Below are 17,554 nucleotides of genomic sequence, written 5' to 3'. Positions count from 1 at the left end.
ACCACAGCATGCAGACAAATATTACATCTTTTCACTTAGATATATATTGTCCAAATCTTTACATACGAGTTCACCTCAACCAGCTATATTTTAAGGAAATATCAGTTAAACCAATAAAATCACATTCTCTAGTGGAATTTTCCTCTTGCTGCATAATGAGTACTTAGCTGGTAAAACTTCAAATACTTTAACTCATGTTATACAGTGTTTTTGCTTGTACACCTAATCGATTAGGAACTAAACTACCTCTCTAAATCAGGAATGGAACTATGTATAATAGTATCCAACTATTTGCCAACCACTGTGTTTTGTTTACAGGTTAATCAGTTAGTTCTTCTGAGACTTGTGACTAACAGAGCTAGTCATTACATGTTTGACTATAAAACAGGTTAGGTCTGGTTTCTTGATATCCTCAGTCTAAAAAACAAATCCAACACTGATGTTAGTATGGAGCAAAAAAAATATTTGAAATGTAAAAGTCAAAACTATGAGATGCAGCTTTGACATCTTTCTGCTGACGTACTTTCATTGTTTTGGCCGAGTAGGAAGCGTAAATCTCACGTCTGACATGTCAGAGTGCTTCAGTGACTCAAGTTAGGTCTGAAATGATTCGTGTAACAAATGAAAGAGGCATTATTATATTCTTTAACATTTAAATAACATTATTTTGCTTCTTTATAGATAACTCAGGGCTGCACGGTGGTGCAATGGTTAGCGCTGTTAGTGCTGTCGCCTCACAGCTAGAAGGTTCCTGGTTCGAGGCCCTGTTTGGACGAAGTGGGCCTTTCTGTGTGGGGTTTGCATGTTCTCCCCGTGCATGCGTGGGTTCGCGACATGCTCGTTAGGTTCATTGAGTGATTGACTAGCGATCAGTCAGGGGTGTACCCCGCCTCTTGACCAATGACGGCTTGGACTGGCTCCAGCCCGATGAAGTTTCCTAATCTCTTTTGGACATAGCATCTGGTCAAGGTCAACTCCACTAGCTTGTGAGTATCTGTAGGTATGAGCACAGCACTGTCTGGTCTCCCCTGCTTGCTTGTGCCACTCGAACAGGTGGGTTTCTTCTTAAATGGTGTGAGGCAATCATTTTCAAGAAGGTCATACATTCACCAATGAGAAATGAGATCTTCCTAAATGACTTAATGTAACTCAATACTCCTGTGATTCTTGGTTGGAGCGTCTGCTGAGGGGATTCCCAGACTCTTGAGGTACAGGAGGATTTGGAGACAGAAATAAGGCTCTTTGGAAAAAGGTTTCATTGGCGCTCTCCGATGATATGTATAAGTCTAATCAGCAAACCTCCCAGACTCTGCACATCAAAGTGGCCTTGGCCTTGATCAGATCTTTCATTGATTAAAATGAAAACATGTAGGGTATACAAATAATATAGTTGCTTTATTTTAAAATAAACACATCTAGGTTTTAAAGGTGATTGTGTAAGTTACACAGTTTCCAACAACACATGCTCATGATCAACTTTAGTGGACGGTACTGGTGACTTCGACTCATTATCTTTGTTGGCATAGTCCATGCTTTATTGCAGTAGCTGCTCAACATCCCATTTTGTCACTGGACATGTCAGCACACAGTTTTCCGGGTATCTGATCCCAGGCATATTTCTCCCGCTGACGAGTATTATCGGGAATATGGAGTGGAACTTGATGATGTCTGTCACTGAGTCAAACATCTGGGGAGAAATAAGACGTGAGACACTGTTAATATAATGCTGAAGAGAGTGCTTGTTCTGATGTTCATGTTTATGTAGGTGGAAAATGTATTGAGACATAACTAGGGGGGATTGTTGGGAAATATAAGTATAACCATGTAAGGGTAAGTGTGGTCGTAGTATATGTTAGACTGGCACATAGGGGTCCATCAACTGATGGCAGAGGCCTAAGTGGCCTAAGGCTATTAAGGGTTCAGTGTCTCGCCCAAGGACACTTCGACATGTGACTGTAGCCGCCAACCTCCCAACTGAGAGACGACCGACTCTACCACTGAGCCACAGCCACCCCAGGCAGGAGGTGGTAAATCTTGTGACTTGTCTGTGATAATATCTTTTATAATCATGTCTTTATACTGTATAAGTAGTGTAACAGTAACAGTTTGTCAGGCAGTCTCTCCAGTATATGTTAGGGTAACAAATTATCACAGCAGTTTGTGAACTAATCATGGACAGTCACAGTCAGTCTGACAATTTCAGTCAGCACAGCTTTAAAAGGTATCTTCATTGGAAGTGGCACTGTTTGTGCCTGCACTACAAAAGCCTGTAGCAAGTCAGGTGATGTAGTATAAAGAGTTATAAAATCTGCATAGGGAAGAGATTGATGGGACAAAATCACAGGACTAAGGAGACTTTTGTACCTTGAAAAACATAAATCAATGTAGACGTCTAACCCAAACCATGACCTTTTCCTAAACCTAACCACGCCATTCTGGGGCCCAAACCAAACTGCAGCCGTTTGACATCGTTGTTACAAACGGTTAACATACATGGTTTGCAGTTTGTTAGATTAGGCACCAAACTACTAGATTTTAGGAGGTTATTTAACGATAGAAATTCATGTCCATGCATGAACCCACAAAGTGCTGTGAGACTGGGTCTGTATGTGGTGACTATTGGTTAGAAGGAAGTAAGAATTTTTCTATTTCACTGAACACCACCTGACAGAATCACTTTTTCTTAATGCCATGACTTTGTTTCTTTTTAAACTCACATCGTTTGATCGCTGTCCTGTCCCGAGGGCGTACTTGCTAGTGCGCCCGATGAATCGGATTTTGACATTATAAACCTTCTTCTCGTGATACACGGCCAAAACCAAGGGCTCACTGTTGGTGTTGACGGAGCAGTCTCGTACCAAAAATGCCCCATCCTAATGTGGTGAATGGGACAACAGAAGGAGACACGTTCAGACAAATTCAGTTATTTTCTGATTCATGTTTTCTAGTTAGGACAAATACAGTACCTTGTTCACCAGGTGTAAGGCGTGCTCAGCATCTGCTCGATTACAGGCCCCAACATACCAGTGTTCTTCACAGTAGGTCTGCAAATATCGAGTTCAGTGAATTATAACCTAAAGACTATTTTTTGCTTCATTAAGTAGAAACTTTACCTGTTGAGGCTTTTCCATTGGAACAAAGTCGTGCTGGTCAAAGTCGTCTTTGGTTTGAGGCCACTCGTGGTGATGTCGTTTGGACGGCACCCTTTCTTTAAGTAGAAGTTGATGTTGACTTTATCAATCATAACTCTATTAATGATTCTCGTATTCTTTAATGTTACTCACCTAGATGTTGTTGTAACCTAATAAAAGGAGAAAGAGCACCCGTTAGTCAAAGTTGTCATAGCATGATAGAACTTGCCTGTAAGGTGTTAGAAGTGAAAGTTGAACCTTTTTTCTAGATCATGAGTCTCCAGATCCAAAGAGTGTCTCTGACTGGTTTGGAGGGCAGGAACATGTTCAGCACTCTGTAGACCTGAAACACATTCAACATTACTACAGTGCTTTGAACCCAAAATGTTTCATTCACAGTTTAGCTCTTACCTTTGGTGTGTGGACTGAATTCTACCTGTAAGAAGTATTAAAAAGACAAGATGCAAACAATGTGGAAAGATAGTTAACTTTGAGTAGGGTGACATATTTAATATAATGAACACAGAGCTGCTGAAGGAGCAGATTGATCAGTGATATTAAAAAAGACTGCGTCATGGCAGCTGTTAGATATTATAACATGGTGTAGGAAATAACAAATGAATGTAATATATATGATGAATAGTACGGAAGCCCCAAGCGGACATGCATCCATACATTTCCGTTTTCCTGTGATAGCCAGTAATTTCCGGTTGTTTTCTCGAGATCTCGACTTATTTATCTGTTACTTCTGGATAACAAAGCTGCTTTTGATAACGCAATAATTCTCAGTCGATCTAGAAACAACAGGCTGGTCATTGTGATATTACAGACCAGGACATGCCATGCTGCTATTGTCCACACTAATGAGGTAAGTTAGGCCCATTATTATGATTGTTTTGTGCTTTTGCAACTCTGGGGATACGAGCTGCCACCGTAACATCTCATGCTCATCAGATGCTCACGATCAAGAAAATGGACTGAATAAAATGTATGGATGCATGTCCGCTAAGGGCTTCTGTAGAATAATAGTAGTGGTAGTAGAAGTTGCTGCATGTTTGCTTGCTTACTTTTTTCGATGCCCTCAGGACACTGAAATCAAAAAAGAGCACGATGCATAAACAGTCATGTAAAACAACAAGAAGTTATTACACTCAAGGCAGTTTTTTTTTTTTTAATGTGTGTTTTTTTTTTCTTTTATGCCTTTATTTAGAGAGATAGCACAGTGGATAGTGTCGGAAGCAGGGGAGGAGAAAACGGGAGTGACACAAAAGGGCCGAGGGTGGGAGTCGAGCCCAGGGCCGTCGCATCGAGGACTGTAGCCTCTGTATGTGGGACAGAGGCAAACCAGCATCCCTACAAATATATTGTTGAGGGTGTTTATATTCCTGTCCTGCCTGGTAGAGTCACCTAAACTGTAGCTTTAAGAACAAACTCTCTAGGATTGTGTCAATGGCAAGTGAAATAGTTGGTAAACTCCAAAGGCTCCTGTCGCCCGGGAACACCCTGACACTAATTTCAGATAACAAGAAGGAAGGAAAGGAGTGTCCTGGCAGGAAGCTCCTTTTTCTCCAGCCAGTATGGGCCTCTGAGCTCGGGGAGGCGCTATAGAGCCCCTCTGCCACTTCAAAATTACATGTTAAATATTCCATTAAGTGGATATTTGAAAGTGTGTAACTCTGACATTTTGCAGAATGGTATTTTAGATTATATTACTACTTTTTCTGAAGTAAAATATATGTGTACTTCTTCTAATACTGTTTAAACATACTGTAACATCATGATATGCATTGTCTCAGGAAGCCGTTTTTGTGTTGATCTTTCCATCCAGCAGATGGCGCCACTGCTACACTGAACAGACAGAAAACTAAGAGGGCCTCCTGTCACTTTCCACCATTCATGTAGCGGAAAAGGTCACAAAGGGTCAAGTTAGACTGCAGTAAAAACAACACAACGGGCCAGAGGTTCGGTTAAAAAGTGAAGACGTGTCTACTTGCTCCCTGTTGTGCTACAAATTAGCCCGAGTGAGAGAGTGAAGCCGTACTCACTCTCTGTTGCAGGGCTCGTGTAGACTCAGTCCAGACATGTGGTTCATAAGCTCTAAAACAAGCGGTGAAGATGATGAAGAGCCCCTGAAATACACAAACTTCTGCTTTAAGACCATGTATCACTTATTTAAACACAACAATGAGTTAGTTGAATAGTAGTTGAACAAGTTACCTGAGTGAGTGCTGTGATATTAGACAGAGAGAAAAGGGATTACATGAGTTGCAATAAATGTGATTAATATAAACAAGTCAAGCTGTAAATGGTGCAGGTGTTTACCTGCTCTCCTGGCTGCACAGGTGGGAGCCTCTTCGCTGTAAGAGCAGCATGAAAGTATGAGTTTAGCTTCTTCTGAGGCCAGGGTGGTTAATTAGTAAGTGAAGTAAGTTAATTCTTACCTAATCTGATCTTTCTCCTTCCCGGCTTCAGGTCTCTATTTATAGCAGGTCCTGTAGTAAGTATGAATCATGTACATTATGAAGCGCTGTACTTAAGTGAAGTACAATTTAGAGTTTAAGTTGATCAATCGCTGAGGGACATTTGAAACATTTAAGAGACTGCATGGCTGGAGATACGGGTAATGCTACCAAATACAGTTCATATTTTTTAAACGCCACATAAAAAAGCCCACTGTGTCCAAACCAGGGTTTGAACTAAGAAACCTTAGTTGAGGTGTGAGGTGACAGCGCTAACCACTGCACCACCGTGCAGCTTATCAAAGGTTTTGCCTGTCTGATGACTCTCCTTTCACATCAGGCGGACATGTTGTAACATAAGCATCATTTAGAAAAGTATTTCTGGCCGCCTGACAAACGTCAGGCTTACACAAACTCTGCTGAAAGCTCTGCTTGGTCCAAGGCCTTAAAGTGTATTAAAAGGACTCATGAATGGTTATGAAAAGTCTTCCATTTGCAGGCGAAGCCTTGACCTGTGAGACTCTTATCATTGTGCCTGCTAATTTAAATCCAAACTCTGCTATAACCTATCTGCGTCTTGTAGAAAATAAATCCTGACATTCAGTATTTAGAGTTTCCACTCGAAGATTTGTGAATCAAATCGGGCTGGACTTTTGGCCTTGGCAGAGATCTGCCCTTCTACTTCCCTGTGTATTCAGTACTTTGAGAGACCTTTTCACATTTCTCTGAGCCATTTAGTTTCAGTCAGATCTTGAATAATGCAGGCTGAGTGACCCTGTGTAACTTTTGCTGAGCAGCAGTCTGTGGCCGAGTGGGGAAAAGTCTTAAAGTCAGTGAACTGAAACGGTGATGTCTTTTACACAGCAAAATCTTGCTCAAAATTTTGCAAACGTTTGCTAATATAAGTCACCCCGGGCTAATGGTAGCAGGCAGAAAAAGCCATGTGTACTGAATTTAGAAAGTGTGTACTGGATTTTTTATGTATTGAACGTAGGAATGTGTTAGTTTCATAATTGCACTTGATTTGAGCTTCTTCCACGACTTCCTCTAAGGAATATCTCAACACGATACTCATTATTCAGATTATGGAGAGATTTGTCACTTTACCTGCAGTGGGATCAAGTGGGATTTCTCTAGGGAAGGTGTTAGAGTTTCCCTGTGTGGAGAGCAGAATAAAGCACTTCAAAATATCCAGCACAGTAGTTGAGTTGTAATGAGACATTCATGTACAGAAACCAAAGCAGAAGCCTTACAGTGCAGAGCGATGAAAGGCTCTGGGCCGAGGATGACCTTGGAAGATTCCTGTCTTGAAGGCAAAATAAGTTTTAAAGCGACAGTAATGATCATAGTTTCAGTAGTTCCACAGTTATTTGACAGTTTAAACCCTCTTCATCATTCTTGTGAGTCGCTGGTTGGCGGTCCCAGCAGTGCGCTGCAGCAGCAGACTGTATTGATTACAGAGGGAGAACACTCCAAGTGTGAACAAATTTAAAAGCCACATTCAGTATAAAGTTGTCGACGTGCAGCTGTGCGGCGCCTGGCTGCGCGCCACATCCATGCAGGAGAGTAAAGGGAGTCTATTCACACTACATGCTTCCCCTCTCTCCCCCCTTCGGCTCCTGGATAATTGTAATCTCCCGCAGTCTGACTCAGCCAACAGATGGCCCTGGAGACCCACTGGCAGATCATGCTCACTCAGCACGAGCTCTTTCTCTCAGATCTACGCTGCTTTAATTCTCACCACAATCTGCGGTGGGGCTGTTATTTTCTGCCTGCACTTCATTCAGCTTCAGTCTGATTATGTTCGCTGGAGATTTTCTCTGTAGGAAAGTGAAACATACTCATTGTGTCGACTGTGAAAACACTTCTTTAAGAGTAAGTTTGGACAAGTTTGGTACTTAGAGTTCTTAGGTTTGTGGATTTAGGTCGTGTTAGTCTATTTATATCCACTGAAAGGATAATAGTTTAATGTTAATAGAACCTTTGACTTCAAGCATATATCTATTTGTGTGTATGAAAATAAAGAGACATGTAAAACCAGAGTCAAATTCCTTCAATGTGTCAAGTGTGTCGTTGTTATTATTATCTCATTTGAATCAAACCAAAACATGAAGATTCATATTTCCGTCATACCAAACATACTTAAGAAGGTTGACTTTCGTTTCTGCTAGTAGCTCCCCCTCAATCTTACACACTGGCCCTTTAAGGCAGACAGGAACCATGAGAGTTAGAGACATGTTGACAAACATCAAAGGTCAGATTCACTCCTACAGATGAACAGAATGACTCAGTCTGAGACTCGGCTACTGAGCGACGAAACAGCAGCTTTGTGGTTTACTGTTGTTCGCTCTGCTGCACTGTCAACAAGGTTATAATAAATATGTACTGAAAAGGTAAAAACACTGAAAAATGATTAAACGTTGAGGATGTAAAACTGTTTAAACCATTAAAAAGAAAGAAAAGCAAACCATACTATGCTAAACTGAACTAAAATAATACTAAAATAAAATAAACAAACTCAACTAAAAGTAAACCAAACTTAACTACAAATAAACTAAAAGTAAACTCAAATTAACTTAATTAAACTAAAACAAGACTGAGACTTGTCTAAAAATATACTCAACTAAACTCAAACTAATCTAAGCTCAACTAAACTAAAAGTAAACTCAAATTAACTTAATTAAACTAAAACAAGACTGAGGGGGCTTTCACATTAGGGACCCGGGCCCGGATCTGAGTACACGTGACCCCAAAGTCTGGTTCATTTGATTTGTGTGAACACTGTACCGTACTCGAGCACGGTTCGTTGCTCCGTGCCCGGATCCACTTTAAAAGGTAATCTCGAGTACGGTTCACGTGTACTCGGGTACGGTACGGGTGTGAAAGCTACAGTAGCAAAACACGGAAGTGGACTACTTTTTAAAATGACTCCTCCGAAATCTGCGCATGCGTACAGCACCGCCGATCTCATCCTCTGAACTGCACGGCCGGGGCTGACACCGCAGGAATGGAGGTGAGAGGGTCGTTCTTGAGATCTTCTTCTAAATATGAATAATAGCAGGTATAGAGCGGAGGCCGGCTCCATTGTATGAGCTTGGGATCATGCGACTGTTCTACACTGGAACGACAACATAAAAAATGTTGCGTAGTTGATGATACTCCTCTTCTTCTTCTTGTTTGTAAGTTGCATTACCGCCACCTTCTGTTTCGGAGTCCTACCGCAAGTGTACTCGGGTACGGTATGAAATTATTAATGTGAAAGCTGACCGGTGGGGGAGAGGAGAGGAGGGGGGCAACCATACTCGGGTACGTTATGAAGCGATCGTACCTAATGTGAAAATGCCCTGAGTCTTAAACTAAAACTAAGCTTTACTAAACTCAATTAAAACTTAAGCTAAGCTAAACTACACTGCACTAGAGGTTTATAAGGACTAAGTTAAACTAATCCTACACTGAGAGTTTAATAACCTAAACTGGAATTGAAACACGAGTTGAAGACAACATGAGCTGTGTGAATGTGAAAAGTGTCCTCTCTACCTGCGTACTCTCTCTCCTCGTGTATGGGCCTCGCAGGAAGTATGCGCACACTGTGCACTTCCTCCTGGTCATCCACCACGTCGTACTCATGCTCCATCGTGTTGTTGTAGTTACCACATCTTTGATTTCTGACTCTGTCTCTCCTGCTGCAGTCCTGTGCAGAGAAAACTGCAGTTAAAAACCTGATGATTGTGCTTGAATGTGTCAGAGTCCTATTGTGAAAACCATTACGTTACATTACTGATCCTCGAGCGTGAACACAGTGATGAGCACAGGAAGCCGTATGAGATGCTGCAACACAACCCACTGCTCGTCTTTCAGGGATTTCCTTCTCACTGCTGTGTGAAGTCACACACAAGCCCACACAATTTTAGTCAGCGACATACAAAAATAAAAAGTGACAGACTGTGACACAGTATTAAAACGTTAAAAAATAATCTATTGTCTATTTCTGTCGGTTAACGTCATATGATGCTAAGTCACTGTCTATTTTTAAGCACCTGTGATAAACTGGGGTAAAGGGTGAGCTAAAGATGAATACATTATCAGTGGGTGCATCATTTAATACAAAAGCCACATCACCATTTGTTCCTTCAAATGAAGAGGAGAGGCCAGATCGGCTTCACAAAGGAGACATTGATTATAGTGCGGTAGGTGCAGTGTCACCCACAGGCACGTCGACAATACCACACGTAGTGCATTAAAGCCTGCGCACCGTGTGTTTCACAGTCTGTTTGAAAGGCAACAACACACAATAACTGCATGTTTTTCTGTGTACAACTTTTCATAATGTGGCCGCTAAAGAATTGATAGTATTAAGGTGGAAGCCCCCGCATGCGCTGGAGATACTTCATTGGATTCTTTTACTACTGGACATCATCTCCTTGGAGCTCTCAGTAGCTCGAAGAAACGGGGCGAAGGATAGTTTAATAGACACTTTGTCCAAGGCTCTAGAGAACATGATGTGTGCGATAACATAATAACATCACTGACTGTCTGTAGTCGTTCATACCCTGCAAGATATGAGATTTGATCTGCTTTATTTGATGCAATGTTTCAGGAGCCTCTCCTCCACTTTCACTCTCACACTCTGCACCCATGCCTCCCTCCCACCCCGGCTCTTTCTCTGTTTCTTTCTGTCTTCCTATCCGTAAAGGGCCCTGAGGGTTGTTCGTCGTGCCCGGGTGCTACGACAGATCCCCAGTGAAGCTTCCCCAAAATGTTGAGACGTTTGACCCTCTTAAATCTGTTGATGGTGCGGTCCTTGCTAGTGAAATACACGTAAACAGTTGGTTTGTTTTTGTTGTTGTTGTCATTCTTTTTTCCCTTCTGTTTTTCAGCATTTTTTAATAATTGAAATCTTTATTTTCATGTCGTTAGTATTAATTTTTGTACCCATGTGTCATACAGGGAGGGAGAAAAAACAAAACATATATGTACTGTATGTACAGGCTTATGATTTGATTAGAAAATTCATTAAAAAACTAAACTTTTCATGAAGTGTAGTTTATTCCTAAAGCATTTTTTTTAAATAATTAGAGAAATTGGTAGGAAAATGTCTTTGTGTCTTAATAAGACACAAGTTCAGGTTCTTATTTTGCAAGCGGAGGCTGGAGAAGACTGAACCCGCCCAGAGGAGCTCAACAATACCAACATTTTTCTGTGACTTCACAAACAAATGCAAAGTCCGATATACAATTCCAGAAACAATTTAGAGACCACCACACATGGTCCCTAAAACAGCATCTCTCTCTACATGTCTTGGCCAGACCAAACCAGATCTGAACCCCGTTTAAAACCTCCTGAATGTGATCAAGAGGAAGACGGATGGTTACAAGCCATCGAACAAAGAGTGGCACCCAACAGCACTGTGCCAAGACGCATGAAAGCTGTGATTAAAAACCTGACCCTAACCCTGTTCCACCAAATATTGATTAGTGAACTCTTCCTGAGTTCAAACATTAGTATTCTGTTGTTTAAACATGAACTTGTTTTCTTTGCATTATTCGAACACCTTTTTCACATCTTTTCGTTATCTTAACCAGCTGTAATTTTCTGCAAACAAAATGAGAACATTTTATTTGAAAGTAGGGAAAAACAATAAAACAAACACACACTTATAAATAATGTAAGCACAGAAAAACAGATGTTTGCAGTGGTCTCTTAATTCTTCCGGAGCTGTATATCTGATTTGCTCAAATGTGTAATAAATAGGCCTGTTAAAGAGTGAGTAAAACCCAGCTGACTTTATACTTGCGTTTAAAGTATACTGTGTTAGGTTTTAGGTGACTCTATCCTGATATAAAGTAATAATGTTTCAAATTTAAAGGCAGAATTTTACCAAACATGTTTTATTGTAGTTTATGTGGACACTTACTTCATTCTCGTGCACAGGGCTCAAATAATTTGCTCTCCAAGGCTACTTCCCGCTATCAAAAATGTCTGTTAAATTATTGAAGATTTAACAATTTCATTCAAATATTTCTCTGTCCTTGTACATCTCAAATCGAGCACCCCTCTCTGTATTTACAGCCTGCAGATGGAACAGGCTCTCGTCAGCGTTCACATGGGGTACGGGGATCAAGCGAACCAGAAGGGAGGGCTGTCATCGTGCTACATTTACTGGTAGAGGACGGTTTTGTTTTTAACTCAGTACTCAGCCTCATTATAATTTCATATCTGAGTGTCATGTGCACTTCAGCCTGGAGCCTGAGGAAGGAAAAGAGGTATCAAAGAAAACCCTGTAGTTGAGCCAACGCTCTGTGCTGCTTTTCTGAAAAGCATCATGAAGATGCAACGATGCTCAGAGAATACATCATAAGAAGCATCTGAAGCAAACAGCAGGTTTTCTTTCTGGCTCTCAGAGCAGAGTGTGCCGTCTACAGTGAATGTGCACATATACATAACCACAATAACACATTCATATACAATAAAAAAATGTTTCCTGACTTCACAGGCACCAGCTTTGGACCTATGGCAGAAGTCTTTATCAGTCTAATTAGCTTTCATCATTTGAAATATAGTCACTGCTTTAAGTAGGAAGATTTAAATATATTTCAAACTACAAAAGGAGGAAAATCGCACAGTTATAGACGCCAGTAAAAACACAAGCCCGGTCTGCTCTAACAATGACAGAGCAGAACAACTCTTTGTTCATTTCAGTGCAGAAAGGTAATTACACAAGGGGCTGCAAACTCCCAAAGTTTCCCCCGGGAACATTCATGTGGAACCATCAGGGAGAAGCTGTAAATAGGAGCGCCATAACTCACCATTATCACAGCAGACTCATGGCGGTTCCCTCTCTCTGCAGCTAACGAGGGGGAGAAGCAGAAATGAAAAACATCATTAGTTTGGAGTTGTGCTGAAGAGTGTGCTCTTCCAACACATTTTGTCCTTGGACTTTTCCTCCTTTTGAAGAAGAAGGAAGTCTTTATTACCGTCTGAACGGAGCTGTTTATGGCCTTTTTCACTGGGCTCTCCAGTCTGTTGATCTCACTTCATGTTTTTAACATTCAGTACAAAGAAACTATATTTATCTAAAAATTGGCAAATTTATATTTTGTACCTTGCGAAAAAGAGGAAAACATAAGAGCTAAAAATTATAGGCTATATATTTGTTTAGTCTTCCCAATAGTTTAACAATAGCATATTAAGCCTCCAGGATACAGTCAGTCATTGTAATGTGATTAAATGTGTGTCATAATATTAAGTAGAAATGTGTTCAGTAGAGTGTGATATTGCTTTCATAAAACAGTAGCAAGCAGGAAATAGAAGTAAACAGTAACAATCAACAACCAACAAATAACCAACTCAACTTGTTCACACCTTAACTGAAACTGGACCGTTGTTGCCGAGCAACCCAAACATTCTCCTGCACTCTGTGTCTACAGGTTAGCACAGATCAGCTGTTTGTCATCATGTATTAATTAATCGATCATCAACCAATGAAATAAGAGTCTGCTGTGTGATTCAGAGGCACCAGCTTGATCAATGTAGACACACACGGTCTGCTGTGATGTTAACAGTACTCAGATCACTTGTCTGAGGCGGAGTGATACGGAGTGAAAAGTCCCAGTGATGTTATTCTCTATTACAGCACTTATGGAATGTCTCTTGTCCAACCAGATTACTTGGTTGAAACTAACTGTTGTTTACATAATATAGAATATAAATTATATCAGACTATCAGTGTAAAACAAAACTGCAGACTTTAAAATCTGTTGAACTACACGGGAATAAGAATACGAAGAATAAACCCATTTATGAGGATTAGTCATTTTAGGTGTTTTTTTGTTGTCGTTAATTTAATTTAAATGAAAACATTTAATGTAAATGCTTGTATTCAAAAGGTCAAATAAAATTGTCTCCTTTATAAAAAAAAGACTTCAAAGAGTCTTGAAAAGGGGGGTCGTCTTATAATCAGGGTCGTCTTATATTCGGACCAATACGCTCTTAAGAAGATGCACACAGAGTAACAGTACCGTTTTGCACTCAACTCCAGCAGTTATTGCACCTTGGAGTTCATTGGAAGTGTTGCATCTCAGTTAACCTCTTTTAGCATGTTTAGGGAGCAGAGCTAAATTCACCACTTCCTCTTTACAAAATCACCTCCCAAATAGCAGCCAAGTGATGCTTCGTGCAGGTGAAAAAAAATGAGTTATTGTCCATACAGACTATTTAATTATCAACACCTGCAGACAGCAGAAGAAACAGATGCCAAATGTGGTTTTGAAATGAGAAACTGTGAAAGCAGCTTCTGGAGTCGTGTGAAAGAACACATATATTTACACAATTTTAAATCTGTCGATCAATCAAAGTGCTGTGTTAGTTTTGGATCTTGCTGATAAAGTGTGAGGCCTTTAGTAGTCCACCGTGTGAGGAGTATCGCAGACTCAGGGGTGTGAATTTGTTAGTCACATTTTGGTAACTCTGTGACAACACATCCTCCTTTTGTTTAAGGCTTGAGCTTTTAAAAACATATAATCAATTTTAAAATCAATGTGGCAAGACTGGGTCAGCGCCAATCAATCAGTCTGTGATTGACAGCTCTTTATCTTTGAATCCCTTTGGCTGAGAAGGAAAACAAAACAGGAAGCAGGAAGGAAAGCGACCCAAAATAGAAGTAAGGACATTGTGAGGGATTGTGAAAAATGCCAAGAGACATTACAGGCGACCGCCTCACAGTCCCCAAAAGGGAGACTCAAACCCAGTATTGGATTTGGCAGTGTGGTCCAGCACTCAGCGGGGCCCGTCTGTCTACTTTGCAGAGCTCACTTGGCCCTGGCAAGTGGTGTTGGATGAGACGTATAAAAAAAGGACGGAGATTAGATACACGGAGCTTACATCTGAGGTTGAGTAGCTAGTCTGGAAAATAAACTCCTGCCCCATGGAAATTGGGTGCAGAGGATTTGTGGGAACTCAAACTAGCTGTCTACTTAAGGATTTGTGACCTGGCTTTTTCTACAGGCACCAAGAAAGAACCAGCTGCAGAGAGAGAGAGAGAGAGTAACACACTGAATATATCATCATTTACTGTCATGAAGGGATGTTTACTGTTGATAAGATTATTTTTGTGTTGACATATTTACATGTTAAATTATCTCCTTCCCAGTTTGTTTTTTGGCAGCTAATATTTAAAATTCTTTTCAAATCAATTTTTGCTTATTATATTAATTGGATACAGAAAATGGTAGCATAAATAGTACAACAGTTACAACAGACTATTACTATTACACACTGTATCCACGTACATAACAATATTTATATTCCTTATGTCTACATTGGATACGCACACACCACGCCTTATATACAGTATTCATATGCAGCATACCTGCCTTCGCAGCCTTGTTTGTCTCATGCATGCTGTTTATTTTGTTGTCTATTTATTATAATAATAACTTTTTTTATATAGCACCTTTAAAAACAAGAGTTTGCACTTTGTAGATCACAAAACAAGCAAATCACAAAAGCCAAAAGGCAACAGGAGAACGCACACAACACGGCCAAATGTAAGAGCGGTCAAAGAGAATAAATGACGCAGGAAGAAAGATAGAATAAAAGCAATTAAAGACATAAAACATCAGAAATAAAGCAATAAAAGCTACATAAGAAATAAAAGAAATACAAGCAAAAAGAGATACAACACCTTAAAAGACATAACAGCAATAATAAAAAGTGATAAAAGCAACAAAAGATAGAAAAAAGTCTATAAAAGTGAGTTTTAAGTAGCGATTTAAAGATGTCACAGATTTTACAAGCCTTGTCTCCTCAGTATTTTCTAATACTTGCAGCAAACTCACAAGTTTATAAGTGTTTCTTTGACACTTTTAAACTGTGTTTGGTGTAAAGGAAACTGTTTTTACCTTTCAGTAGATTTAGTTGTATTAAACAACTATTATTTAGGGTGAACACATGATATTATTAAGAACCAGCAGCCCAGTGTGCAACTATAGTGAGCTTAGCTTTGTCTTTTGTCACAGAAGCAGCCTGACTTTTTGACAAAAAGTGCCCCCAAAGCCCAGCTGACCCTCTGAAGCTCCATAAGATTCTACAATCGTACGTTGCAGTTTGTTTGTCACGTTACATCAAAACTGTAAAAGCAACTCTAAACTTGTTCTTGAATTTTAATCAGAGCTGTATTTTCGACTCCACTTCAAAGCTCTCCTCTTCACTGTCATTTTCATCTATTTTTAAAACTGTCGTGTCTCCACACATAGAGCTCAGGCAGTTTAACGTGTGCAGTGAATTCAGCTGTTTCTTACCTTTTTAGAAGACTTGAACAACAAGCACACCTGCATCAGTGGGAGTCCGGCAATTTCTGCCTCTTTGGTTACAGAAATAAAGAGTCTGCAGTTTATGTTTCCGTCTCATAGACGTGCAAAAAACACCTGGGCTGCCTTAAGACTGACTCGGCGTCAAGCAGCCCACTGCAGTAACCAAAAGTGACTTCCTGTGTGGTGAATAACTGGCCTATAACCTGAGGTCTGCACTGTTGTTAACACGCTAAAAGTTTTTATGCATCTGTGCTCCACTTTCAAGGGTCTTTAGGTGGAATCTTACAGGAAACAACCTTTATGCTACGGTTATGGGGATGAATAAATCTAGAACCTAAACCTTGACGATTCCTAGTGTGTTAGATTTTGCAGCGTTGCATTTGAGGGTCTATTTTTATGCTACAGAATCACGCCATTTTAATGTGCACGCTCCTGAACTTTACCTGAAAACCAACCACAGACCATTTGTAATGTAAATCAGAGTCAAATGACTCTGCCGACGCTACAGGTATATCTTTAATTTGAGCTGGGACATAGTGACATTTCAACATCTGCTCCGCCGAGTGCGAAAGGAAGCAGGGTGACATTTTCTCTTTTTATTAGATCGTCACCTGCTTTCATTTTCACATCAAACAAGAAGGTGAATCCCAAGTTGTGACGACATTTTCTCAGGCTTAACCTTTCAAAATGATATTTAACTTCAGCACTTAACTTAAACACTTAATAAAAGATCCACTTCCAATTAGGTTATAGTTTGAAAGCACTGCCCAGCTGCTTGGTCACATCTTTAGCAATCATGTCCCCGACCGATGTGGCTTACAATCGGTGTGATGGTTTTATGCTTTGATGGTGTAGAGATAAACAATCATTCAGACAATGAGTGACATTAAACTAATCTATTAATAGTAGTTATATAACAGCTTAAATGAGGCAGAAGAAGAATCAGCTGAATCATGTTGGGATTATTTTCAGCATCAGCCATGAGGCTGCCTTTTATTGGCCTGTGAACAGGGCACACTGACAGTGCTGAGAGATAAAGTGGTGGGCATTACTCATTCTTATTTTAAACCTTTCAGCTGGTCCAGGAAATTATATGAATGACATTCAGCTTAATGCCTCGTTTTCTGACCTTCAGGAGACTGTGACCTCCAACAATATAAGGAACCCTCGCCACTGATACTTAGGCTACTTTTTAAGAGTTTGGGTCAGTCGGACCAAAGATGGATATTATTTTATAGCGGTTGAGCTTACATTGTGGTCTCCAATATACTACTAAATCCTTTAGCTTAAAGTTATATTCTTGAAGATTTTCATTAAATAAATGTCTGTTAAGTCACTACCTATCGCCAAATGAGGTAACACAATGGTGATTGAGCCTATGGCCCACTGATGAAAGCCTTTGCATTTACATTATTACAGACTGTGTGTCTGTGGCGACTTTCACAGAAAAGAATCTCAAGTGGCGCCCAGTTAGTGACGCGTTTTCCATCTCCACATCACTGCTAGAGAGGGTAGGAGGAGCTAAGCGGCTGCTTTTCCGCTCTCTGCAAGTGTTGCGAGTAAACAGTAATCTACTATGGCTGAACAAACAAAGAAAAGATCGATGACTACAGATACAACTTCAAAAATAAGTGAAAATCCAAAGAAAAAGAAA

The 17,554-nt window shown here is 40.2% G+C and overlaps 1 protein-coding gene across 1 annotated transcript; it reads right to left on the bottom strand.

Moving 5' to 3' along the window:
- Nucleotides 1-1,508: 1,508 nt before the first annotated feature.
- LOC138598530 (cytokine-dependent hematopoietic cell linker-like) lies at nt 1,509-16,008 on the bottom strand. The gene is made up of 17 exons (XM_069670324.1): nt 15,889-16,008; nt 12,397-12,437; nt 9,128-9,281; nt 6,844-6,896; nt 6,698-6,746; nt 5,573-5,623; nt 5,454-5,488; nt 5,349-5,404; nt 5,177-5,260; nt 4,199-4,220; nt 3,543-3,567; nt 3,390-3,474; nt 3,285-3,301; nt 3,114-3,208; nt 2,967-3,044; nt 2,718-2,873; nt 1,509-1,687 (listed from the first exon to the last, which is right to left on the bottom strand). Exons 2-17 carry the CDS (start codon nt 12,397-12,399, stop codon nt 1,535-1,537), a joined length of 1,116 nt encoding a protein of 371 aa, XP_069526425.1. The 5' UTR covers nt 12,400-12,437; nt 15,889-16,008; the 3' UTR covers nt 1,509-1,534.
- Between the last annotated feature and the right edge of the window lie 1,546 nt (nt 16,009-17,554).

The sequence above is a fragment of the Semicossyphus pulcher genome, unplaced genomic scaffold (assembly GCF_022749685.1).
Source record: "Semicossyphus pulcher isolate SPU_LCO1_2020_fin unplaced genomic scaffold, fSemPul1.0.p SCAF_2, whole genome shotgun sequence".
Taxonomy (NCBI): domain Eukaryota; kingdom Metazoa; phylum Chordata; class Actinopteri; order Labriformes; family Labridae; genus Semicossyphus; species Semicossyphus pulcher.
This window is presented reverse-complemented; position numbering and strand designations above follow the sequence as displayed.